Raw genomic sequence first — 26,820 nt, forward strand, 5'->3', positions numbered from 1 at the left:
GGTTGTTAAGACAGTTTACATTCAGGAAACATATATGTAAAAATACGTCTTTCCTCACGGATTGATTTTTAAGTGGGTTCTGGACTGGGAGTAACCAACTTGGTTCTTGTCCTGTATCTGATACAAGTGAGCATGGTGGGAGTAGTCAAACTGTGGGATTCATTTTGAAGCAGAATCAGACACTTTGTAAACCACCTAAATATAGACCCCCACAGTGGAAATAGGTCAAATTCTGGCATACTTTCCTCACTTCCTTCAACTTGACCTTACTACACAATGCATACCCTTTTGGCCCATTTCCTAGCACCTTTCTTTCCTACTGGGCTCGAGGCTCTATTCTGCTATCTGTTCATCTACCCATTGTCTAGGACTGAGACCTAGTTCCTTATCCCTCTGATTGTACCTAATACCTTTCCTCTTGCCCATGGCTATGTGACTACTTTGTGTGTTTGTGCATCTGTAATTTTTATTATCGAAAATTTTAAACACATATTGAACAAGAGAGCAGCATAATGAAAAACACCATCAGCAATTATTAACTCATGGCAATCCTATTTCACCTATATATCCATTTGCTCTCCCTGTATATTTCTTAAGGAAAACTCAAGTATCATATCATTTTTATAAACATATCAATATGTTACACAGAATTTTTATGTCATAATTTTAGTGGCAGAAGAAAACGCACTGTGTGTATACTCTGTGTGTACACTGTGGTACACTCTCTGAACCACACTGTTGAAGTATTACAATTGTTTTTATTATTAAAAAATAAGATTTAACAGTAGGATTTTATCTTTTGAGTCTTTATGGAAGATCTGCCATACTTGTCCAGCTCAAACTGGCTGACTCTAGGGAGAAATTGTTTTTTGCTCTTTTCCCAGCTCCAGAATATTAAAATACAATTCTTTTTTTTTTTTTTTTTTTTTTTTTACAATTCATTTATTTTGAAAGTCAAAATTACAGAAGAGAGAGAGAGAGAGATCTTCCGTTGACTGGTTCACACCCCAGATGGTTGCAATGGCCAATGCTGGGCCAGGTAAAAGCCAAGAGACAGGAGCTTTATCTAGGTCTCCCACATGGGTTACAGGGGTCCAAGCACCTGGGCCATTTCCTGCTACTTCTCCTGGCCAAAAGCACAGGGCTGGATGGGACATGAATTGGTGCCCGTGTGGGATGCTGGCATTGCAGGTGACGGCTTTACCCCTAAAATGTGATTCTTAAATTATTGGGATGGGGCCGACGCTGTGGCGTAGCAGGTAGGGCCACCGCTTGTGGTGCCGGCACCCCATTTGGGCTCCAGTTCATGTCCTGTGTGCTCCGCTTCCAATCCAGTTTCCTGCTGATGGCTTGGGAAAGTAGCAGGGGATGGCCTGAGTGTCTGGGCCTCTGCACCCTTGTGGGAGACCCGGGGGAGGTTCCTGGCTCCTGACTTTGGCTTGACCCAGTGCTGGCCATTGCAGCCATCTGGGGGAGTGAAGGAGCAAATGGAAGCATATTCTCTCTCTCTCTCTCTCCCTCTCTCTCTCTTTCTCTCTCTCATAAAAAAAAAATAAGTATTTTTCTTAAGAAAGAAAATTATTTGAACCTATTTTCCCTTAAATGTAGTAGAATAGAGTTTTACAATGCACTTTTTTTAAAAGATGCTACAGATAATTCAGAATGAAATGTAATATATAGCATGGTAAACAGTGGAAATTTTGACTTATGAACTCTATTTTGAAATGTTGAAATGAAAATAAAAATATAATAAAACAGAAAGTTGAGAGTTAAATGAAATTATTGAGTTTCTCTTAGGTGTTTGTATGATCAGTAATTAACCGTTAAAATATTTTCTCCTTTCTTCTTCCTATTACCAAAATCTAGTGCTCTATTTTATCTGTCCAATAACATTCTGTATTTACTAACAATATCATATTTTACTCTCAGTGACAATATCGCAACATAATTTAATGGGCAAGAATCCAAGTTGTTACATTCAGTAACATGATAAATGAAGTATGTTAAAGATGATGCATGTTTCTCCTATTTCCAGGATATTTGCTTAAGAGCAGGCTATGCATTAAGCCTTTTTGCCTTCAATAATCGCTTCCAACAATACTTAATACTGGAAAGTGGAATAATGACCATATCTATTTTTGAACCTTTTCTTGAATCAGCAGTTGAAACTGAGAGAGCAATGGCAGCATTTCAGGTATACAACGAGAGGCTAACACTTCAAAGCAATCATGTCTTTTTAGTAAAAACTTGAAAATTACAAAACCTTAGGGGCCCAGTAAAATGTTTACTGAATACTTTACATAATAGCCCCCTGTACCACATAAAAAAATCTCTTATCTAAAGAGAATTTCTTCACTTATATGGAATTTTTACATGTTCTAAGGAGTGTTTGCCTTTATTCCTTATCTGATGCTTATCACAACCCTGTGAGGCTGACAGGCAGATGTTATTTTCATCTCATTCATACTACCAGGAACTGGGTGAAGAAACTAGCTAGTATCCCTGACGGGTTTTCTGTGTATCTTTAGCTGATCAACCAATTCTTGAGCCCTGTAACAACTTTACATATCTAGGTTCTTTTTAGTCTTTTTTCTCTTTCTTCATTTTGTATCCCATGACCTTTTGGGAGAAGTACTTTCTGTGTACTACCAGGATATAAAAGTTGTAAACATTGTAAGAAGAATAATACGATCTATTATGATCACCATGGTGACCAGATGGAAACAAGTCCTCTAACCAACCCCATCACCACTTACTTTTCTTTTACCAAATATCCCTTGTATCCTCCTGAGAAATAAAAAAAAAAAAAGACAAAAATGCTTAGAGAAGCTGTGTACAAAATGTCCAATGATTCTGTTCTTTTTTTGTTTTAGATTATTGTATTATCTAAAGTCATTGTAGATGTGGACCATATTACTTTGACTGCAAGAGGTGTTACTATTTTAGTTGATAGCCTGTATTCAGTTCAGCCCACTACTCTTGTCTTGACAGGTAAGAAATGACAATAATAAACAATATTGAACAATAGTAAAATCATAAGCATGATATTCTGTTACAGTTTGATGAGTAAACTAGTGAACTCATGTTAATATACATGGAACTCCATAGTAGGTCTATGAGGACTCACAGGAGTATTAACTTTGAACACAGCCTTATTGCTTTCTTAATTATTTTTTCAAAACTCTATTTTTTCTGTAATATAAAATGATAATTCAGTTATGAATTATCAACAAAATTTACATATTCATTTATAATAGTAGGGAAATATTTACATAGATGTACTTCTGGTTTCCTTCTGGGAATTGCACAGGTTTTGCTAACATTTAAGGGTTCTTTGTATTGCTATGTAATATAGCAAAGCAAAATAGTCCAATAAGTTCTTGGTATACTTCATGCTTCTTGTGTAACTAGATCTACTCCAACCCTCTAGCTTAATTGACTTGATACATTACTGTGAAAGCAACATAAAACAGTGTCAGAATGACAATGATATACAGTGATAAATAAGGTATTTTAAAAAATGAAATTGATTACTGAAGGCATCAAAAGAAACTCCATCTGTCATAGCACAGAATTATGTTTTTATGGAGTGTATGAGTTATCTTTACAGCAAGCAGGGAAAAACCAAGCAAATGAAAATTTCTGATAGAAACTAACTAGGAAAAAGCATCTTTTTAAAAAGTTTTGAAATATAGTTTCATCTAAATAACATTAATACAGTGTCAGAGTAATTCTGAGAGAAACAATTGTAGTGGGTTTGAATTTTATTCCACAAATTCCTGTGTGCCAGATAATATACTAGCTTTCAAATATTAGTTTTACTAGGCTGAGAATTGACTCTCAAAAATTATTACTTTTTCACTACTTCACTACCAGATTCATGTGCATCTGATCACAGGCAAAGCAGGACATGTAGGCCCCAGGTACACTGTAAACTGATGTGTTCAGTATCCAAGGCAACATGGTTTCCAGAAGAGGCTGCAAAGGCTCATAAACTTTGCAGAGTGAAATTTCAGTTGCCAAGTATCAAGTTTTCGTACAAGTGTTCCACTTAGCTATTTTCCACTCAAAAGTTCCTGCTGTTATTCCTATAGCAACAAAAAGCTAATGTAAAAAACCTCAAAACATGTTCTGAAGGTGTGGGAGAAAGGCAACCTCTGATTTAAAACAGTCCCTCTCCTACACAAACCTATTTACCTTTTACTGTTTGTGACAGAAAACCAAACCATAATTTTAGGGAGTTTTTCCTATATTTATACATAATTTTTTTCTCAGCCCTTCTTCATTAACAGAGATATCTTGTGAATTACACCTTTTAAAATGCCATTTACAAACGAACAAAAGGGCAGTATATTGGTTTATGTAAGTAACAGTTCTTTTTTTCCTTATTGTCTAATCTATAGGGAATTTAATAGCCAGCCTGGCTCATTCTAGAGCCGGCATTCCAGAAGCATTCACCACATTAGGGACAATCCAGCGGCTCTGCTACCATTTGCACTCTGTAAGAGAAGAGGTAAAAAAAAATCCCCAAACTGAGTATGTTCAAGATAACTCATTGTCTCTCACTCTGTGGGATGATTTCTATTTAAACTTTATGTTAACATGTAATGTGTGTACATTTTTGTGGGGTATAGTGCAATATATCAACACATTAATTTCACTAGGCTAGAAAAAAATATATACACATTGCTAAACTAATCAAGGTAGGCAATCGCCTTTCCATTTATTTTGTATTTGTATCCTACCAGCTCCTCTTTTCCAGACATACTTGTGAGCACTAGTACACTAAAACTGGTGACTTCTGTGTTTTGGTACTTGTTATCCAACCCCCTTTGATCTGAAGTGCTGGGCTTCAGTCTGTCACTATGATATGGGATGGGGTTGTCCCATGTGATAGCTTAACCTGCTGCACCACACTTCCCTTGGTTATCCACTGGCTTAGATATCTTTTTTTTTTTTTTTTTTTTTTTTTTTTGACAGGCAGAGTGGACAGTGAGAGAGAGAGAGAAACAGAGAGAAAGGTCTTCCTTTTCCGTTGGTTCACCACCAATGGCTGCTGCGGCCGGCGCGCTGCGGCCAGCGTGCTGCGCTGATCCGAAGGCAGGAGCCAGGTGCTTCTCCTGGTCTCCCATGCGGGTGCAGGGCCCAAGCACTTGGGCCATCTTCCACTGTACTCCCGGGCCATAGCAGAGAGCTGGACAGGGAGAGGAGCGACCGGGACAGAATCCGGTGCCCCGACCGGTACTAGAACCCCGTGTGCTGGCGCCGCAGGCGGAGGATTAGCCTATTGAGCCATGGTGCTGGCCAGGCTTAGATATCTTAAGAAAAAAGTCTATTGGTTGAGACAGAATTGTTTCTTCTTCATTTAGGTCCGCACAGCTTGCTCTTGCGCTCTTGGCTACTTAACTTACAACGCAAATGCTTTCCGAATTCTATTAAAAGAATGCAGGAATAAACCTAATCAGTTCCTTCGCTTAACAAATAATATCAACAGAGATGCAAGTATTAACCCAGCATTTTTAAAGGAATTTCAAATGCAACAAACAGTGGGACTTCCTTCCTTGAGGTACTGTGCCTATAACTTAAGTTGTAGTTGTGGAAACACTGATAGGAGAGATTTTTAAGGAAGTCAAAGAAGAACAAAGTGTGCAAGGGTGGGCTATGATATGAATATATCCTCTGTATACTGGAAGATGAACTTAATTCTAAATGTCCACTGTCAAAACCTATTTTAATTCCAACTCAGCACCCCAATTGTGGGTGCAGATGAGAAACATTCAGATCCTGTGGCCAGAATTATTCAAGCTTTAGAAATGTTTTTGGGAGACTAGGTGCCTCCACCTCTGATCCAGGAAACCATTTTTGAGTAGGCGGGTAAATTTGAGAATTCTAAGCCAGCCAGGAAATACCACCAAAGCCTTAACATCAGATAGGTCTTCTGTACTTGATATAAGGCTAGGCCAACCCTACCCCTACCCTGGAGGGAAATAGGGTTAATTCAGACCCAGTGGTTGGAGTTAGGGTGAAGTTTGCCAGGTGTTTACTCAGGATTTTGCCTCAATGTTGTAGTTTCATCATGAAGTTGTCCCAGAAAAAAATGGTAGAGAGCAAAATCTCCTTATTGCGGCTTTCTCTTTTTCTGTGGATGCAAATCAATTACAATTCTTCTCTTCAAGTAGCAAAATTCATGTATAAATAACACAACTACTCAAGATACGTTATTAACTCTGTAATATTGGAAAAGGGCCCAGGATTGTATTATGGCTGTATAAATCAATTTTAAGTATTGAGAAAGATGGATCCATTTTTAGAGTCAGTTTAATTCATTGAAAAATTGAAAATCCAAGCTGATGACCTCATTTTATATGACAGGGAATCTAATTTTTAATTGTTTTACTTGACAATGTTAAATAATAATTTTCATTGACTAAAAAAGCAATTTCAGATAAACAATGTAAGTAACATTTCATGGTCATTCTCATAGCCAGTTCATATTTGCAACTGTGGGATTTAGAAAAATGTGTTCCTTTCTCAGATCTACTTTTTTCAAAATTTTGTTGAACTATCTCTTCTTCCCATCATTTCAAACAGATTTAAAGTTCCAAATATTTGTAGTAAATGAGTGACTGAACAAAAACACCTACAGGTAACATGTATAATTATTGTACATGTAACATGTATGAAACAGACCACTAGGCATGGAGCATGTCACCTGAAATAAGTCTTCATGTATTTCTTTTCTCTGGGTATACTACGTCTTCATTTATTTTATTATTTGATTAACATGTTTCTCTTTTAGTCTGGAAAAGAATGGAGGACCATCCATAATTCCTGTCTTTAAGAAAGGTAATTAATTTTTATTTCTGAGATATCGTCTAGCCCTGGTGCTTTTTAATTCTGTGTTCCATCTCTACAAGTTTGAAACATAGAAGCTACGAAGATGGTTTATCTGCAAACTCTTCTTTTGTAATCCCATATACCTAAAACATGTTCCCAGTTTTAAGGCTACATTAACCACTTTTTCTTAAGGGTCACTTAACAGAGATCCTTTTTTTTTTTTTTTTTTGACAGGCAGAGTGGACAGTGAGAGAGAGAGAGAGAGAGAGAACAGTCTTCCTTTGCCGTTGGTTCACCCTCCAATCGCCGGTGCGGCCGCCGCGCAGCGGCCTGCGCACCGCGCTGATCCGAAGGCAGGAGCCAGGTGCTTCTCCTGGTCTCCCATGCGGGTGCAGTGCCCAAGCACTTGGGCCATCCTCCACTGCACTCCCGGGCCACAGCAGAGAGCTGGCCTGGAAGAGGGGCAACCGGGACAGAATCCAGTGCCCTGACCGGGACTAGAACCCGGTGTGCCGGCGCTGCTAGGCAGAGGATTAGCCTGTTGAGCCACGGCGCTGGCCAAGATCCTTTTTTATGTGGTCTTTTTTCTAGCCATGCACAGAAATCACAGCATATAATGGGGACTTAAAATGTGATCATGCTGTTGTTCTGTTTCATTATAACTTATCTATCTATAAATTCTGAGGGCAGGGATATTTTTCCATTAACAGTCTAGACAGTTTTTCACACGGTTGGTAGATGAGAATTGAGTGGCCTAGGTCTGAGACCAGAGTTTATATTACTTATTCTTTCCTATCATACATGCAATTGGGAACATATATTCTCATTAATTTCATGTATTTGCTTAGTACTTGTTCATGGGTGTTTACAGTAGGACCAAATATTGTCAGAATCAAGGAGAGAACCATTTAATGTCAAGAGCAGTTTGCTGATGTCACAAACAAAAAGGAGAACAGGGAGAGACCGTAAAAGGCAGGAAACAGTGTTATTTATTCAGAGTATCTGACGGAAGGAGGAATATGAGTGGAGGCTATACAAAGGTAATTCAAAAAGTTCTTGGAATATGGAATTAAAAGATAAGTTGCACCAAAATAAATCTATCTTCTAATTCCATTTTTCCATGAACCTTTTGTAGTACCTTCATATTTCTGAATATCATGGAGAGGATATCAGTTTTTCTATAGCTTCTTTAATATAAGAGTTATTTAAACAAATGAATAAAGTCAGTCCCACTTTTTCTTCATTTCTTCACTGCTTTTTTTTTTTTTTTTTTTTTTTTGACAGGCAGAGTGGATAGTGAGAGAGAGAGACAGAGAGAAAGGTCTTCCTTTTTGCCGTTGGTCCAATGGCCGCTGCGGCCAGTGCATCTCGCTTATCCAAAGCCAGGAGCCAGGTGCTTCTCCTGGTCTCCCATGCGGGTGCAGGGCCCAAGGACTTGGGCCATCCTCCACTGCCTTCCCGGGCCATAGCAGAGAGCTGGCCTGGAAGAGGGGCAACCGGGATAGAATCCGGTGCCCCACCTGGGACTAGAACCCGGTGTGCCCGCGCCGCAGCCGGAGGATTAGCCTGTTAAGCCACGGCGCCGGCCTTCTTCACTGCTTTCTAAACAACAGACTGTCCCAGGAACGGTATGCTGACGTTTTCACAGGCCTGTGGTAACCTAAGGAAGAAATAGAGATAATATAGCAGCTTCTTGATAAAATTAATTTCACTCAATGTCAAGTCTCTCATTTTGAAAGAATGTTTTTCACATTTTATTTTGGTATTAAGATATGTTTTACTTTACAGAATGATGTTTAAAGTAGTTGATACTTGTTCTTTTATTAGTGTCAATTTGGCATAGTAAAAAGTTAGCAAATTATATATTGGTCCTCACAAGTGTTTCTTATCTGACACCTCAAAGTCTGGAAGTTAATTGATCTGTTTTTTTTATTTTATTTTTATTTTTTTTGGTATGTTTTAGTTGCGTAAAGAAAACAGAACTAGAAGTAATGAAATTATACTTACGGTAGTCAGCTTAAGGGACATTCAATTGTGCCTCTCTAATTTTTAGGGAAAGAGCACCGAAGAAAAGCAAAACCTAAAATTCAACCAAGAGATTCTTTGACTTTAATACGTCCTGTAACTAACTTCATGGGACTCTTCAAAACAACAGAAAATACTGATGTTCCTCTTAATATGTTTTCTTTTTCCTCTGCACTTTCATCGGATATCATAAATATATCAAGACCAAGAATAGTGTGCTTGAACCAACTTGGGAAACATGTACAGAAAGCGAACTCAGAGCCTTCTGAAGGTTAATAAAAGCACTTTTGTATGAAAGCAATCTTTTACAAATTTTTTATTTTGGTAAAATACAGATAACCAAGCAATCTTTTTGAATGGCAGCTTTTGCTATCAATATTAAATAGAATTTCTTTAAAATGTCTACTGGAATTTACCATCAGGTCAGAATTAACAGCTTCAAAAAATAAGATTTCTGTAATAGAATGCCTCCACTTAAGCTTATTCAAATTCATCAAATGGAGCAGGCATTCGGCCTACCAGTTATGACTCTGGTTAGGACAACCACGTCCCACTATGGAATACCTTAAGTTAGATACAGCTCTCTGGCTCTTGACTGCAGCTCCGTGTTAATGCAAAGAAGACCTCTGGAGTTGGTGGTGATGGCTCAAGTAATTGGGTCCCTGAAACCCAAATGGGAGACCTAGTCTGAGTTCCTGGCTCTCAGCTTTGGTATCAGCCTAACCCTGGCCATTGCAGGCATTTGGGAGAGAGAACCAACAGATGGGAGCTCTTTGTTTATCTACCAAATAAATTCTATTTTTTAAAAAGAGAAAAACAAAATTTATCAACTGACACAAATTGTATTACTAGCATATCCATCAAGTGTTAGAAACATTTTTAAGTTGGTAGATTGAGCTAAAGGATGATTCAAAGCAGCTCATATGTTACATTCATTGTAATACCTTGTGATGTTTAATGATAAATAATACAAATACATGAGCCTTCTAAAACCTGAAATACATATGTTAAAAACATCTCATTAAAAAATCTGAAACCACTGCTCATCAAGTATACTAGTATAGCTAAAAATGGATCCATGTGTGTGTACCATTCTCCATTTTTATAGAGTGCCTTTGGTTTGCAGCTGGAGAAGGTGATAATCTTTGGCTTAGAATCACATGATATCTTTGCTAAAGAGCACTGTATCCAATTGGTGTAGTTTTGGTGCACGTCTGCTGCCCTTTTTCTCCACCCACTGCAATTCAGTCTGTGAGTCTGCAGCAAGCATTAAACATACGTGTAACTAGTAGTTATTTTCTCCCAACATGCCTTAACACAATAATGCTGATGATAGCACCTATGTATACTTGGGCTTTCCATGTGGCAGAGTCTACAGCCTGTGTTCTTTGCCACTGAAAAATAAGACACCTCCTTAATCTTCAAAGATGTTTTATGGTACAGCTGAGAGGCAGGAAAATTGTTGAAATCCTGCCTCTCAACTGTACTATAAAACAACTTCCTTCTTCTCTTTTCCCTTCCTTATGTCTAAGTACTGAAAGGCTAATGAAATGGAAGGCTTCCAGAATCTGCTCATGTTTTTTATCTGTAAGTTTCCCTTATTTATGTCATGAACTCAGTTTTGATATTCATGATTGTTGAACCTGGAACAGCTTTGAAACTTTAAGAACTTAGATTATAGATTTTCCTGATTTATAATATTTGTTATAATGTGAAGAAATTTTGATGTTTTCTTCCAAACTTTGAATGTATTCTGGTTTTTAAGTGCTATAGGAAATAATTCCACTTCTCTGTGAATTCAGATTCACAGGCACACAATGTACATCCAAATATAAAATGTGAAATTAACAATTAATAGTTTCTTTTAAGTGATATTTATTAACCAATTCTGTCATATCCATATAGTATTTAACATCAAACAATGCAAGCCATTATAAATATTGAGTGTTTCTGTATGATTCCCCATATGCAATTAAATCATCCATTTCTAGCTAAAATGGATAGTTATAATACTCCATGACCACAATTTAAAAAAAAATAGTTACTTGAAGAACTTCCCATCAGGGAAGTCACTTTAAGGCAGTATTTATTTTAAAAGTTATGGCCAGTGCTGTGGTGCCACGGGTTAAAGCCCCAGCCTGCAGTGCTGGCATTCCATATGGGCACCAGTTTGAGTCTCAGCTGCTCCACTTCTGATCCAGCTCTCTGCTGTGGCCTGGGAAACCAGTAGAAGATGGCCCAAGTGCTTGGGCGCCTACACCCATGTGGAACACCGGAAGAAACTCCTGGCTTTGGATCAGCTCAGCTCAGGCCACTGCGGTTATCTGGGGAGTGAACCAGCAGATAGAAGACCTTTCTCTCTGTGTCTTTAGCTCTCTCTCTAACTTTTTCAAATGAATAAAATAAATATTTAAAAAAATTTTTTTAAAAAGTTATTTACTTGAAAGGCAGAGTTACAGGGAGAAAGGGATGGATACACACACAGAGAGAAATCTTCCATTCACTAGTTCACCCCTACATTATCACAAATGGCCAGGGCTAGGCCAAGCCAAAGCCAGGAGCCTGGAAATCTAACCAGGCCTCCCACATGGTTGGTAAGGATCCAAGTACTTGGGACCATCTTCCACTGCTTTCTCAGGTGCATTAGCAGGGAGCTGGATCAAAGTGGAGCAGCTGGAACTCCAACTGGTACTCGTATGGGATGCCAGGTAACAGGAGGTGGTTTAACCTGGCTGTACCACAACATGGGTCCATAAGGCAGATTTAAATAATGTTTCCGTTCTAGATTTTTATCTTTAACCCCCCAGCTTCTCAATAAGCAAGTCACTCATCAGAAAGCTAATAGCTTTGTTCAGTATAGATGATGTAATATAACCCTTTACTGATTAAAAATAAATCCCTCGGGCCGGCACCAAGGCTCACTTGGTTAATCCTCCGCCTGAGGCCTGGGATCCCATATGGGTGCCGCGTTCTAGTCCCGGTTGCTCCTATTCCAATCCAGCTCTCTGCTGTGGCCCAGGAGTGCAGTGGAGGATGGCCCACGTCCTTGGGCCCTGCACCCGCATGGGAGACCAGGGGGAAGCACTTGGCTCCTGGCTTTGGATCAGTGTAGCGCGCCGACCATAACGGCCATTTGGAGGGTGAACCAACAGAAGGAAGACCTTTCTCTCTGTATCTCTCTCTCTCACTGTGTAACTCTGCCTGTCAAAAATAAATAAATAAATAAATCCATCCATCCCTCAAAAGACATTATATAATCAATAGGCCTATCCTTATGTTCAAAGGACAGTACGTTCAGTTTCTTTAATGTTGGACCCCCAAAGTGATAAATTTATCATATTTTTTTTCTTTTTCCTTTTCCTTTTTTTTCCTTTGTTTTTTTCTTTTATTTTTTGTTTCCTTTTTTTTCTTTAAATTTATCATATTTGTAATACAAAATTTCAGAGTTAACCAAAACTATCCCCCAAAAACCTTTTATATCTCATTTACTTTCATCTGGCTAAATATTTCTAAAATAATGGATTCAATGACTGTAATATGGTTAAAGAGCTCAATGCATACTTGAGCATGCTAAATTTTTAAAACCTGAAATGGATGGATTTGAACAAACATACAGATACCCACTTACTCCAGAGAGGATACCTAATATATATTTTTATTTTAATAACATTCTATTAGAGAAAGTCAGTTTTTGTCTTTATTTGGAATTTTCTGATTTGCCATGATCTTAACCTAGCTGCTTTTCTAAAATTGGTCTCTCTTTATAGAAGTCAGGCTCATGTCAGTAGAAGTCAAAAAATAGCTTCTATAATCCTGATTTAAGAAAGGGGAGAAAAGATTTAGACATGGATGATTAGGCCCAAAATCTAGCAGAAGCACAGTATTTATTTTAAGGTTTGCTTTCTATTTCCCAGTGTCAATATATCCTTTCCCCATTAGATGTTTGACTTTGAGGCTTTTACAAAATGTTTATTTTTCATTTACTTGAAAGGCAGAGTGACAGAGAGAGAAAAGAGAAATCTTCCATTGCTGGTTTACTCCCCAAATACCCACAATAGCTGTGCCAAGTCAAACCAGGAGTCCAGAACTCCACCTGGTCTCCCATGTGGGTGGCAGGGTCCCAAGCAACTTGAGACATCATCTGTTGCCTCCCAGGAAGCTGGATTAGAAGTGGAGGAACTGAGGGGTGGTGTTGTGGCACAACTTGTAATGCTTGTTCAAGTCCTGGCTGCTCGGCTTTCATTCCAGTTTCCTGCTAATATGCCTGGGAAGGCAGCAGAAGATGGCTCAAATACCTGAGCCCCTGCTACCTATCTGAGAGCAAGGATGGCATTCCTGGCTCCAGGCTTTGGCCTGGCCCAGCACTGGCTATTGTGGCAATTTGGAGAGTGAACAAGTGGGTGGAAGATCTCTGTTTCTCCCTCTTTCTGATGCTCTCTGCCTTTCAAATAAATAAATAATCTATCAATCTACTTTAAAAAGCTGGGCCAAGACTTGAACAGGTACTCATATATGGGATGTGGGCATCCCATGCAGTGGCTTTATCCACTTCACCACAATGCCTGTCCCTACTTTGATTTTTGCTAATAAAAGTTATGTTTTCTTATATGAATATATTAGGCTAAGAACAGCAGGTTAAAAATCAAATGTAAGAAAAAGAATAACAAAAGAAAGTTTGATGAGTAGTATACTTCTATAATTTGATACACATAAAATCAAAACCTAATTGTAATGCTGAAATACTACCTTTATGGATGTTTCTGAAAAGCAAAATTCAAATCTTCATTTTTAGTCGTGGTACTTTTATAGCAGCTTCTCCAACTTCTTCTGATATATCTACTCCAAGAGGGCATCTGCAATGTAGACAAATATTATTATTTCCAAATTTGCTTCATGAGCCATCAATAGTTCTGCAGGCTATGCGCTCAGAATGTTGACAAAAAGCATAAGCATCTATTGTATAATTCATCACATGTGGTGATGGTTCTTAAATACATTCAAATATAGTGGGATCTCGAGTCAGAATAATGAAGGCCAGTCTCATTAAATAAAAAACCTAAATTTTGATGCTTTTGAAAAAAATAGGTCTACTTTCAAATACTATAAATGTTAGTTAAAAACTTAAAGAAATAAGTCTACAAAACTAAAAACTAAAACTATATAGCTAAAATCCGACCTGTACCCCCTGACATTTTAGAAATTCCCCTAGTTTTTATCTGTTCCTCTTAGAGGTTGCAAAAGCTGACTTGCCCCTTTTCTACTTTCCTTTGCCGCTGCTGGCAGGAGCTCCTACCCTCTTCTCTGTTTTTCCTCAGTCAGTAATTTCAACCTCAGGTTTTTGCCTGGAAAAACCACCATCTCCAGCTTCAATACAGATTCAAGAAGTCACAGCTGGATTAGATGATTAACTATCTAAGGTTAGGGCATCAATGTAAAGGAGTCCTTCTGATATGGCTCTGTTCAGTCATGATCAGTTTAATAGTTTGTGATTCCTGTAATGGGTGTGGACATCCGGCTTGTGGGCCACATGAGGTCCACAAAATCATTTGTTCTGACCCTGCCAAGGTATCTTTAGGTGGGACTCAAAATTCAATAAATTTATTTAGCAGGCTAATTTTTAAGTTGATAATTTTGTATGGCCTATGAATAATGTTAAAAATATCAAAATGGCCCTTGGCAGAAAACAGGTTCCCCATTCCTGGTTAGCACAAGTGTCTAGTTATAGATTATAATGCTGACAATTTCCAAACCAGAATTATGTTAGCTTGTAAAACATAACTATCTTTTCTTAGTCCAGAATTAACTTGGACTAGAACTTGATGGTAAATTGAAAAACCATGCAATATGTTGGAATGTTGGTTTGAGAGAGGAAATCAGCTATGTTTTGACCAATTCTCCACTGCCTGTGTAGGAGCATAATCATAGCCCTCTCACACCTGAATGCTTTCTGCATGTTTCCTAGCCTACCAGCTGGTCCTCAGATTTTCTTGACACTGCAAAAGTCCAGGACATGGATATGGTTTCCATTCTGGTCCCAAATGAAGGAATCTGACACCCCTATCCATGGCCTGTTTATTACTCATTATGATTTGTCAAATTTTTTTAATTTGATACTACAGCACAAATCTTTCTTATGAAGTGTCAAACTCAACTAGTTTCATGAAAGAAATGAATGCTAACTTCAAGTACCACTAGCATATAAATGAAAAGCTCATACATGGAAGCAAACTCCAGGCTTCAATTTCTATAATGTATCTTTTATAAAGATTAGAAATGATACCACGTACTTTGGTTCATAGCGGATGCCTTCTGCGTCATGTAAAATGCCCAAGCCAGCACGTAATCTTTCAATACCATTCCTAAAGAAGAATCATTAAAATAAAATCAATAGCCCCAAAATGTAAAAACGACCATTTAGTATGATGCAATGACAATCAAATCATTAGTATGATGACTTGGTAATGAATATTTACATGATTATGAGTGAAGCACATATACACTGTGGCTTACCATGCAATCATAATGCCATTATCAGTGCACAGTCTGGGAGGAGGACACAACAGAGTGCACTGTGTTGCGTTTGTTACAATTTCCAGAGCTTTTCTGATATATAAGTTACTTGCAACCCCACCAGATACAACCTGAAGGAAGAGAGAAGACTAAAATTAACAAGTACCAACTATCTATGAAGAACTCTGCCAGCATTATACAATAACAAAGGTGGGTAATGGGTAAGTAATGTTATCTGTATAATAAAGATTTAGAGAAGAATACTAACAATTTTAATAACAGTATATTATTACTATTATCACTTTTGCATTTTTTCCTAACTTCTTAAAAAAATTCAAAACTTTTTTTCTAAATATTTCTTTAACATAACTGCAACCATACTATGTCAGTATTTCAGTCTCTGCAATTTTTAGTTATAAGAAATTTTTAAAATTTCATTAATGTAAAGAGAACTGATTTCATAGGTACAATTCCAAGAACATAACCATACTTCCCTCGTTTCCCCTCTGCCTCCTTCAATTCCCCTCCTTCCTTTGTTCCTTCTTGTTTAACTTTTGCAAAAACATAATTTCAATCCATTCTATAATCACAGGCTTAATGTACCACTAACCATAATATTCAACAACTAAAAGGAGAAAGACCATAGTTCCACAGGAATATAAACAAGAGCTAAAAACAATAAACAAATCAGAAGATATCCATTTCTTTCCTATACATATTTTGTAATCTATATTAACTACCACATATTAGCATTTTCTCATTTTACTGTGGAACTTTTAAAAAACTATTATCTTTGATATTCACATAATATTCCATTTTGAGAATCACCATTATTTAAACATTCTCTACTTAAGTTTATAATTTTCAAGAAAATAAGGTTTAAGATACACATTTATCATGGCTGCTAAGCATACTTAAAGGGATTTCAACAAAGAATGGAGGACACCAGCTTACTTTTCTAAAAATAGTGCAGCACTTATAGTTATTTACAATTTATTATAAATAGTATTTATTGCCCATATATGATGTCACTTTTTCAATTTGATACTGTAGCACAAATCTTTCTTATGAAACACATTTATAATTTATTATTATAAATATAAATCCTGTTTTCAATGAGAAAATGTGGCCTCATATTTTTTGTCACCCAGGCTGTATGGATGTCCTATGAAGTTGCCATGTCTATACATGAAAGGGCTGTTAGTAAATCTATTCTGCATAATTTCACACTGTACAGGACTAGCATGTGGCTAAAAGACCTGTTCATCCTACATATAAGGTCAAGTAAGGTCTTGAGAAAAAAGTAACATGCTGTGAAAAGTTACAATGAGAAGAGATAACAAAACATACCAGGGCTGCATTATCTTGAGGTAACAAGTGTCTCTGCTTGCAAAAAAGGATAGCACGATGTGTTCTCTTGGCAATGTGGCACGCTGTCGTGTGCTGTACTGCAGCAGCGATGTCTGCAGCTGAAGACAGCATCTGTCCCTTTTCAATTCCTGCAGAAACGAGCAGTTATTATCCTGCAGAGAATCTGGGAATATGTATCTTTTCACACTTACTAATTAGAAATATACCTTCTTCTTTTTCCTTTTGTGTTATTATTTTATCAACAATATGCTGAAGTCCAGAAAAAGAAAAATTACAATTTTTAGCACGTTGCATGGGCGCTGTGATATCAAAATGGAGTCTGTTTCCTTGTTTGGCCAAGTGCTCTATAGCTTTCCCACCACTCATGGAGGAGCAATCTGGATGTTTTACTAGAGAAAGTCTTCTTGCCACCTATCAAGAGCAAAAGCATATATTTCTAAATGAGTCATAAAGTTACACATTTTGAGACAATTGAATTATTACCTTAAAAACTATGAATGCATAAAATATGGTATGCTTTGACAAATAAGGACTATAGCTAATGCTTATTAAAGCAGTGAAAATCTGATCAGTCATGGCCAATTGTTCTTCCATTGGGGTTGGAAAATAGGTTTGAAGTTGACAAAGACTGCTATCTGATGAACTTCAAAAATGAGAGCCTGCCCTGTTGGCTTCCTTGTTGTTCTTGCATACAGCACCAGGCTCTGTGCTATTGTGCTAAATCGGTATTCCACTTGCCAGCAATTGTGACGCAGCCACAGAACCCTGTGCATCTTTAATGTCCCTATGTTCATCTTTATATGTCCTCTTAGTTTACGTTTTTGCAGTAATGACAGTTTACAGAGCACTTTCTTCCACTTCATATATTTGATTAAATACCTGTTACCTGCAAACTATTCTAGTCATTCTGTACTGATATAAACCTCTTACTAGTTTATTAGGAAGGGGTAAGAATTATATATTACAAAATTAAGTATGCCATTCTTTTTCTTTCGCCTTACTGTACATGAATTTTCCATCTAATAAGATATCCATCAATATTTATATGAATGGTGGTAGCACATTTATCATCATTTAATTGAAAGAGACACCAGAACAAAAAAATAAATTAATTCTTAAAATAATTACCTTGTCAAGCATGTCACCTGGTGCTATGTCCAGAGACTTTCCAAGAAGCAGGAAATCTGAAACTCCTCGAACTAATGCCAAAAGACAATGACCTCCAGAAATCAAAAGAACTAAAAAAGGAAATTCTACTTTATTGGTTAACCTAATAGTAAGTGCATGGGCCTCCATATGATGAATGGGAATGAATGGCTTTTTTAACTGGCTTACCAGCTGCAAGCTAAATGATAAGCCTACGCCCAAGCTCAAAGCGAGACCTGGTTTTATGGTTGTTGCAATTGCTGAGAGTTCACTTGGAGAGATTCTACTGGCAGAAAGAGCTTCTTGCACTATGCGTTGAATATTTTCTCTGTGAAGCTGTTGAGCTACAGGAGGAATAATCCCACCTGTTCTAAAAGAAACAGAAAGACAGCTTTTTACAATTTTAAGATTATAAAGCCAAAAGTAGAAAAATATAATTGAAGTCATGTTTTCAAATTAATTATATAGCTGAAAGTATTAGTCAAGTACTGTCAAATTATGTGCCTTATGACATCTTGCACACAACAAGCACCCTCAGTGTTAAAGAAGTCACCAAAATAACTGTGAGAAGCTTTCTAAGGAAGTCTTGACAAGGGAAGGAGAGGATAAGATTGCATAGTAGGCAAATTAACCTCCCTGTTGAAAAGGAAATTTTTAAAGAGGTTACTGCAAAAATATTTGTGTAAAGTGATCATGTTGTAAATTGACTGATGGGCAGCAATGGAAAGAAAGGGACAGAGAGCTTCAAAAACTAATAACTAAACAAATATAAGGGGGCTGGGGGAACAAGGCCTCAAAGATGATTCAGATATTAAGCTGGAATGACTTGGAGAAAGGAAATACTAACAGAAACATGGAGATAGTTTTGCGAAGAAGACAAGTTTATTTTTAAACACACTGCACTGGAGGTCATGGCAGGACAGTAGATTGCCTGCAATCCTGAAATAAAGTTTGGGAACCAGTGCTCAGAGTTGGCAATTTAGATTTGTGGTCCTTGTATGACAATGGACAGCCACTCCAAATGTCAAGTAAAGAATTAGGAGGCAAATTTGCTAGCACCAAATATGCTAGCCTGTGACTCTTATAATCAGTACAATGAAATACAGAGCACATTTCATCTCAATCACTTGGGTTTCAAGGTTCATTTCTACCTCTTTTCTGCCCCTCATGCTCCACAGTTATCACCACCCCCACTGCTACTACAAGTTTACAAAGCCCTCATTATGTCGGTCTCTTCAACAGTCTTCTGACTGCACTTCCCTAACTGTGTCCTCTGATCCCTGGAGTGCATCCTATATCATCAGACCAGAGAGTACTCCAGAGTGCTGACCCTGTGACTTTCTACTCACATCTTTATTTATGTGGAGTTTGGGAGACTTTAAATATGAATCTTCTCCTTCCCACTCATTTTTTCCTTTTTTGTTTTTTTGAAAGGATTTATTTATTTGATTTATTTGAGAGAATGACAGAATGACAGGGATACAGAAAGAGAGTTCTTCCATCCACTGGTTCACTTCCCAGATGGCCACAAAAGCCAGATCTGGGCCAGGCTGAATCTAGTAACCAAGAACTCCATCCAGGTCTCCCAGGTGATTGGCAGGTCCCATGTATTTGGGACATTTTCCACTGCCTTCCCAGGCACATTAGCAGAGAGCCGGCTCAGCAGCAGAGCAGCTGGGACTTGAACTGGCACTTTGATGTGGGATGCATGTGTGCCAAGTGGGCAGCTTAACCTGCTGTACTTCAACATCTGCCTCTCATTTCTTCCTTCTTTGTTTTGCCTCCCTCCTTTCCTTTTTGTGGCTCTTCTTTTTATCTTCCAGGAATTATATTAAGCATTAGGAACAAGCCCATGGCCTTATTCGCAAAGAATTAATATGAGAATGTATTTGTCTTTCTATAATTTGTAAATAATATGGAGTGTGAATGAGTAGGGACCTAAGTTAATAAAAAAGCAGGGAAACCAGTTAGCCTCCAGGTTATAGCCAAGTGTTCAAGCAAGAGACAATAAGGGATTGAAGTGATATGATAGGAAGGAAGCTTCAAGAAGATTCGGGAAACAGATTTACAAGGACTGGCTGGCTGACTGGGATGTGGAGTGCGGAGAGAGAAGAGAAGGATGTCCATCAGGTTTCTGGCTTGAAAAGTCTTCTCTGCCAACCAATACTGCTTTGGCACTTTCCACATTGCTGTACAGTAAGCCCTTTGCCATCTGTCTTATTCACTTAATGATAGTAGTAACAGGAGTACCACCGTTACTCATAGCTAGCTTATACTGAACTTTGCCCCTTGTCAAGAACTGTGCTAAATGCTTTAAAAGAATTCACATTTAACCCTTACAGCAATACTCTGAGCTAGCTACCATTATTATCCTGATTTCACAGAGAAGGAAACTGAGGCACAGAAAAATGTGTATGGTCTCAAAGCTAGTAAGTGGCTGAACCACAATATAAACCTGTTCTCCAGCCCATTTGATAATTCAAGCTGCTCAGAGTCAAAGATCATAATGTATCTTATTCCTATTTGTACCCACAGGGCCTGACAATAACAGATTTTCAATAAGTGCAAAAAGAAAGAATGTGGATGGTACCGCTGAAGCATATAATTCAGTGACTTATCCTCCAGCTAAATGGAATATGTGTCTAGGGTCTTCTCACCTCTTTTGCCTGTGCTCATTATGCTTAAGCAAATTACAGTATTCTCTCCATCTTCATTCACTGCAGGCCTAACCATCTTTCAAGGCCACTGAGAACCTGTGATGTGCCACTGTGCTGGGTAATAGACATACTGCAGTGATTAACACAGTCCCGGCTGCTGTCACCACAGAGCTTAGAGTCTGTTGGGGGCGGGTAGACTATAGATAAGCAAACAAAGATACAAATTATGAAAAGAATTACAAAGAAAATATGTAGAGTATGATGATACAGAACAAACAGCGTGGGAGTACCTAATTTAGATAGTCATCAGAGCAGGCCGTTCTGTGTAGTTACCATTTATACCATCAAAAGTGCAATGCACTCAGGGAAAAAGTGAAAGGACTATGGCCTGGCATTGAGAGTTACTGTTTGCATCAACTGTTTGATACTGTCTGTCTGCTTCCTTGCACTGTTGGCTCTCCTTGTAGGTCCATAGAGCATGTCTCAGTGATTAGGATAAGCCTCTGGAAGGCAAGACTCTCAAGTACTTCACTGTGCATCATTAATACCCCGTACAGTCCTTTTCACACAGTATGCTAGAATTTGTGGCTTACTTTGTCTCTTCATATGTAATGCTCTATTCACCTATTTATTTTATTTGAAAGATTGATGGAGAAAGAGAGACTGAGAAAGAGAGATGTTCCATCTGCTGCTACACTTCCCCACATTCTGCAACAGCTGGGGCTAGGCCATGTCAAAACCCGGAGCCTGGAGGTCCATTCTGGTTTCCCTCATCATGCTAGGAGGCCAAGGCCTTTGCCATCCTCTGCTGCCTTCTTGGGCACTTTAGCAGGAGCTGGATTGGAAGAGGAGCAGCTGAGACTCAAACCAGCACTTTGATGCAGAATACCAGCCTTGCAGGCCGTGGCTTAACCTGCTATACCACAATGCTGGCCCTATGTATTTTATTTCTAATCCTCTTTTGCAAGTCTGGTCTTTCCTATTTTACTGTTATAAAAACAGAGTCAGAGAGGAGAAGGAACTTGCCTGAAATCAATGAGCCAATATTAAGCACCTGATTTAAGATTCAGACAGGTCCGATTCCAAAGTTTCAGGCTTTTATCCTGGTCAGATGTTGTAAATTGATGGCTTGCAGATATATTTCAACAAATTTTATATTAGTTACTAGTTTTAAAAATCTGGATTTCTAGGGTTGGTATTGTGGCACAGTGGGTTAAGCTGCACCCTGCAATGCTGGCATCCCATTCAAGTATGGGTACCAGTCCTGGCAGCTCCATTTCAGATCCAAATCTCTGCTAATGTGCCTAGGAAAGCAGCAGAAGATGGCCCATGTGCTTGGGGCCTCTGCCACTGATTTGGGATATCCAGATGGAGTTCCAGGCTCCTGGCTCGGGTCGGACCAGCCTGGCAGTTGTGGCCTTTTGCGGAGTGAACCAGTGGATGGAAGATCTCTCCTTTTTCCTCTCTATCTCTCCCTCTCTCTCTAACTCTGCCTTTCAAATGAATAAATAAATAAAGCTTTTTAAAAATTTTTAAAAATAATTATTTATTTGTAAGACACAGAGAAAAGGAGAAACAGAGAGTCTTCATCTGCTGGTTCACTCCCCAAATGGCCACAACAGCCAGAGCTGGGCTGATCCGAAGCCAGGAGCCTGGAGCTTCTTTCAGGTTTCCCACATGGGTGCAGAGGCCCAAGACTTGGGCCATCTACTGCTTTCCCAGGCCACAGCAGAGCTGGATCAGAAGTGGAGCACTCGAGACTTGAACGGGCGCTCATGTGCATGCAATGCATGCCAGTGGCTTTACGCACTACGCCACAGCACGGACCCACTTTTTTTTGTTTGTTTTTAAATCTGGATTTTTCTTTTTCTCTTGGAAACTGATGATTTAATAACACAGGTCCTAGCTTCCTGCATGGAGAAGTGCCCTGCTCCAGGTATTTCCCACTTCATATTTAGCCCACTTATGTAACCTGCCCTGCTAGTCTTCTGCAAACATCTGAGTTTACAAACTTTGCACATTTTGTGCTTTAATATAACTGAGTATTATTAAAGTATCAACACAAGTTATATGTACAAATGTGAAGAGGATGTTGTTTTTCCTCACATGAATAACTCAGGCTACAAGTCAGTCATGTTTTCCTAGAATTTCAGTTGAGAACATGAAAAATAGGGTATTTTTAAAAGTGCATGGAAAATGGGATATGCTTTTGAAAAAAGATGATATGCTTATAGCAGTTAAGACTCTGGTTAGGAAGCCCGCATCCCATACTGGATTACCTGGGTTCAAGTCCAGCTTCTGCTCCTGATTCTGGCTTCTTGCTAATGTGCACATTGGAGATAGCAGATGATGGCTCAAGTAGCTGGGTTCCTGCCATCCATAGAGAGATCTAGACTGAGTCCCTGGCTTCTAGCTTTGGCCTGTTCCAGCCTTGATTGTTGCAGGTAGCTAGGGGGTGAATCAGTGGATGGGAGCAGTCTCTGCCTCTCAAAATAAATAAATGATAAGCTTATTGTGGTGCAAAAAAATTGCAATGTATGCATATGATGGATCTTAAAAATTTGTGAAAAATATGTTTTATGAAAAATTATGCATGGGCTGGCGCCGTGGCTCACTTGGCTAATCCTCCACCTGCGGCGCCAGCACCCTGGGTTCTAGTCCCAGTTGGGGCACCAGATTCTATCCCGGTTGCCCCTCTTCCAGGCCAGCTCTCTGCTGTGGCCCGGGAAGGCAGTGGAGGATGGCCCAAGTGCTTGGGTCCCTGCACCCACATGGGAGACCAGGAGGAAGCACCTGGCTCCTGGCTTCAGACTGGTGCAGCGCTGGCCGTAGCGGCCATTTTGGGGGTGAACCAACAGAAAAAGGATGACCTTTTTCTCTCTCTCACTAATTCTGCCTGTCAAAAAAAAAAAATTATGCATGGATTTCAAAATTTTTTTGCGCCAAAATAAATTTATCTTTTCCATTTTTCCACAAACTTTTTGAATTACCCTTTAACAGGTGGAGAAAACAAGAAATGGCATTATGAAGATAAAATGTTCAATACATATTAGAGCTGGGGCTAAGCTTAGTTTCTTGTGGCAGTTGGGCTAGAGATGTTTGAAGCTTTTTTATAGCAGTTTAATTAGAGGCACTTACACAAAGCAATATGAAATTAGCTACTAAAATTTAACATTTCTATATGGTATACAGAAAAGAATGATTTCATTTTTTTTTTAAAGGAGGGAGACACAACTAAAATAATGTCTACTTACTTTAAGTGAACTTCAGTTTGGGAATGTATTGCTTCTCCCAACACATTTCCAGTGTCATCTACCACAGCAGCTGCTGTATCATCACAACTGGTTTCAATTCCCAGGACTAGTTTATGAAGAAATTGTGGTCCAGGATGAAAATTAAAACTTCTTAATAATTCATAAACTTTTCTTTTTGATGGTTTAAAAAAATGTCTTGCTGTCTTATTTAGTATTAGCATACTTAACTTTACAGATAATTCCTGAAAAAGAATTACAGCAACGAAATTGTTATTTGAAACTGTTATCCATAATCCTATTCAGTTAAACAAAATTCTGAAACCTTTTTTTATTTTTCAATACATAGTTTTGTGGAATTTTTGGAAAGCACAAAAGTTACCAACATTTTATAAAGGCCCTGGAAACCTATGAACCTAAGTAGTAGTATGAATAATATTATAGGTTGAGCATCCAAATTTACAAATCTGAAATTTCTAATAGCTCCAAAAGCTGAAACTTTTCAAGTGCCAACCTGACGCCACAGGTAGATAATTCTATACCTGAACTCATTTGATGAATGACTGTGAAAATATAAGCACATTAAAAATTACATAAAATTTCCTTGAGACTATGCGTATAAGGTGTACATAAAGCATAGATTAATTTCATGTTTAGATTTGGGTTCCATCTCTGAGTTATCTCATATATATACAAATCTTCCAAAATCTAAAACAATTCTGAGATCCAAGGATTTTAGATAAAGTATACTACACCGGTACTATTACTCTCATGGTTTTCATACCACGGTGTTCATTATTTTTTATGGAACAGCTAACATTACAACAGTTTCAAGAATAATCCTGTGACATGTGCTATTCATTGATAGGTAAAATTAAGACAAAATGTATTTTTTAATCAAATAAAGGCAAGTGGAACAGCTAGTTGATACCTTCCACTCAGTGTAACCATTTGGTTCAAAAACCAGAGCTGGCATAAAGCCAGTGCTCACACACAAACACACCCCTGCCCTAGGATGTGGGGTAGAAACAGTAGTATTATCAAGCTTATCTTAAGAAACAGAACAAGAGCAAATAAATCATCAGCCCTTGGGACAGACAGTATCAGTGAGCGACCTGTTTGCAAAGCCGTTTGCGAAGAGAGCCCCCAGGAAGACATACCCCAGAGGAAAATGATTTGCAGTAGCTAAATCTGGGCCAGGAGGACGGTGCGAAGCACTTTTTCTTTCGCGCAAGAAGGCTGTCGAGTGGACCCGGATATCCTGGGCAGTGCTGGTCTCTGCTTTAAGAAGGCGAGAGCAAGCTCACCCACCTTCCTCGTGCACGACACTAGCTAGCACTCGTCCCTGCGTCCCCAGCAACCTTGACAGCCCAGCGGGCCTCCGGCACCAGAAAGCCGGCGCCCGGCGCCCGGCAGTGACGTCATCCCAGCGTGTCGGCGTCCGCTTGCCAGAGCTCCTGCCCTCCAGGGCGGCGCGGTGCAGTACGTGTGCTGGTGAGTCTCTCCCCTTTCCTGCTAAGATTTAAGGCTTTAGTAAGCAAGGACCTTATTCTGCAAGGTTGGGCAGAGCCGTCATACTTATCTGCCTTGCGTGGTGTGATACCGTTGGTATAAAAGACAAGCAAATCACCTGTACAAATATAGATACAGATAAGTGCATTCATAATGACCACACTATTGTTAAATTTCTTTAGTTGGAACACGTTTATCAAAAGTTTTCACGCATGCGTAACAATAACATGAAAGTGGAACTTAACCAGACACTGTTGGAGATTAAATAATCCTCATGAGGCCCTTGCTGTCCTCATTTTACGGCAGCTGGGCTACAGAGTTTGGTAATTTGCAAGACACACAGCTGTTAAGTGCAGAGCTAGGATTAGAAGCCAGCACTATCTGGCTCTGGAGTGGATTTTCTTAACTGCCAGAAGATAAAATAACTCAAATTTCCCCTTGGGTGCATTGCTGACCCACAAAAAAACAGAAAAATTAAGATTAAGGGAAATTTCCCATCCTCTTTGATTACGTGATAGGTCAGAGTTGACTCTTTTTTATTTTTATTTTTTATTTTTATTTTTTTTATTTTAAAGACTTACTTATTAGAAAAGAGAGGTCTTCCATCCACTAGTTCACTCCCAAATGGCTGCAATGCCCAGGGCCGGGCGAGATGGGAACCATGAGCTTCCTCCTGGTCTCCCACATGGCTACAGGGGCCCAAGCACTTGGATCATCTGCTGCTTTCCCAGGTGCATTAGTAGGAAGCTGGATAGGAAGTGGAGCAGCTGGGACTTGAACCTGTACCCATAAGGGATGCCCATGCTGCAGGTCGCAGCTTAACCCACTCTGCCACAACACTGGTCCCTAGAGTTTACTTCTGCAATGCAATAGAATCCAGTCTGAACAGAAAACCTTCCACACGTGGTATTATTTTCCTAGCAATTCAAATTACGTTCAGCAGCTATATCCCAGTGCTCTCTTGTGCTACTAGCATTGGTAGATTCCTCATTTAGGCACTCTTGGCAAGTGTTGAGTTTGAATGCCACATTACATGAAACAGCAGAACTCTAGGGCACATTAAGAAGGAATTTTATTCTTTTTTGGATTGTGTACATATTTAGCAAATGAAGGTATGCCTGTACGCCTTAAATGTTTTTTATTGTACCAGTGTAGAGGATTAAGGATAGGTGTATATGCCCACTAGGGCCTGTCTAGACTTTCACACAGATCATACTGCTTATTTGCTACTCAAGAGCATTATCAGCAAAATATGGCCTAATCATTGCACCTTTTTAGCTTGAATCAGAGTTCCAGCTGAATCTAATATGCTCATTTTGTCTTGACTACTGCCTTCTAGTTTTCCATTTAAAATAAAGACAAATCTTATACATCACCTTGTATTTCTGTTTCCATGTATATATAGGGTTCTTTCCTTTGTGCTAGAACTTAATTAGTTTTTAGGGATAAAAAAGATAAGGTCTGGGGCGCCGGTTCTGTCCCGGTTGCTCCTCTTCCAGTCCAGCTCTCTG

The 26,820-nt window shown here is 38.8% G+C and overlaps 2 protein-coding genes across 3 annotated transcripts in view; one reads left to right on the forward strand and one right to left on the reverse strand.

The window, feature by feature from the left end:
- Positions 1-9,138, forward strand: part of ANKAR (ankyrin and armadillo repeat containing) — a 64,848-nt gene extending 55,710 nt beyond the window's left edge. The window contains 6 exon segments of the mRNA XM_062189103.1: positions 2,036-2,194; positions 2,874-2,991; positions 4,404-4,513; positions 5,370-5,566; positions 6,800-6,846; positions 8,891-9,138. Coding sequence (XP_062045087.1) covers positions 2,036-2,194; positions 2,874-2,991; positions 4,404-4,513; positions 5,370-5,566; positions 6,800-6,846; positions 8,891-9,138 — 879 coding nt within the window.
- On the reverse strand, positions 7,353-25,838 carry OSGEPL1 (O-sialoglycoprotein endopeptidase like 1). Of its 2 annotated transcripts, XM_062189117.1 has the most exons (9): positions 24,958-25,838; positions 23,801-24,042; positions 17,872-18,259; positions 16,950-17,154; positions 16,723-16,871; positions 15,373-15,503; positions 15,150-15,221; positions 13,609-13,715; positions 7,356-8,497 (listed from the first exon to the last, which is right to left on the reverse strand). In XM_062189117.1, exons 2-8 carry the CDS (start codon positions 24,019-24,021, stop codon positions 13,637-13,639), a joined length of 1,245 nt encoding a protein of 414 aa, XP_062045101.1. In that variant the 5' UTR covers positions 24,022-24,042; positions 24,958-25,838; the 3' UTR covers positions 7,356-8,497; positions 13,609-13,636. The 2 variants fall into 2 exon arrangements, with proteins under 2 accessions (XP_062045110.1, XP_062045101.1); XM_062189126.1 differs by lacking the exons at positions 23,801-24,042; positions 24,958-25,838 and having other exon boundaries at positions 7,353-8,497; positions 17,872-17,981; positions 18,079-18,164.
- Positions 25,839-26,820: the final 982 nt, after the last annotated feature.

The sequence above is a fragment of the Lepus europaeus genome, chromosome 1, assembly GCF_033115175.1.
Source record: "Lepus europaeus isolate LE1 chromosome 1, mLepTim1.pri, whole genome shotgun sequence".
In the NCBI taxonomy this organism is placed as follows: domain Eukaryota; kingdom Metazoa; phylum Chordata; class Mammalia; order Lagomorpha; family Leporidae; genus Lepus; species Lepus europaeus.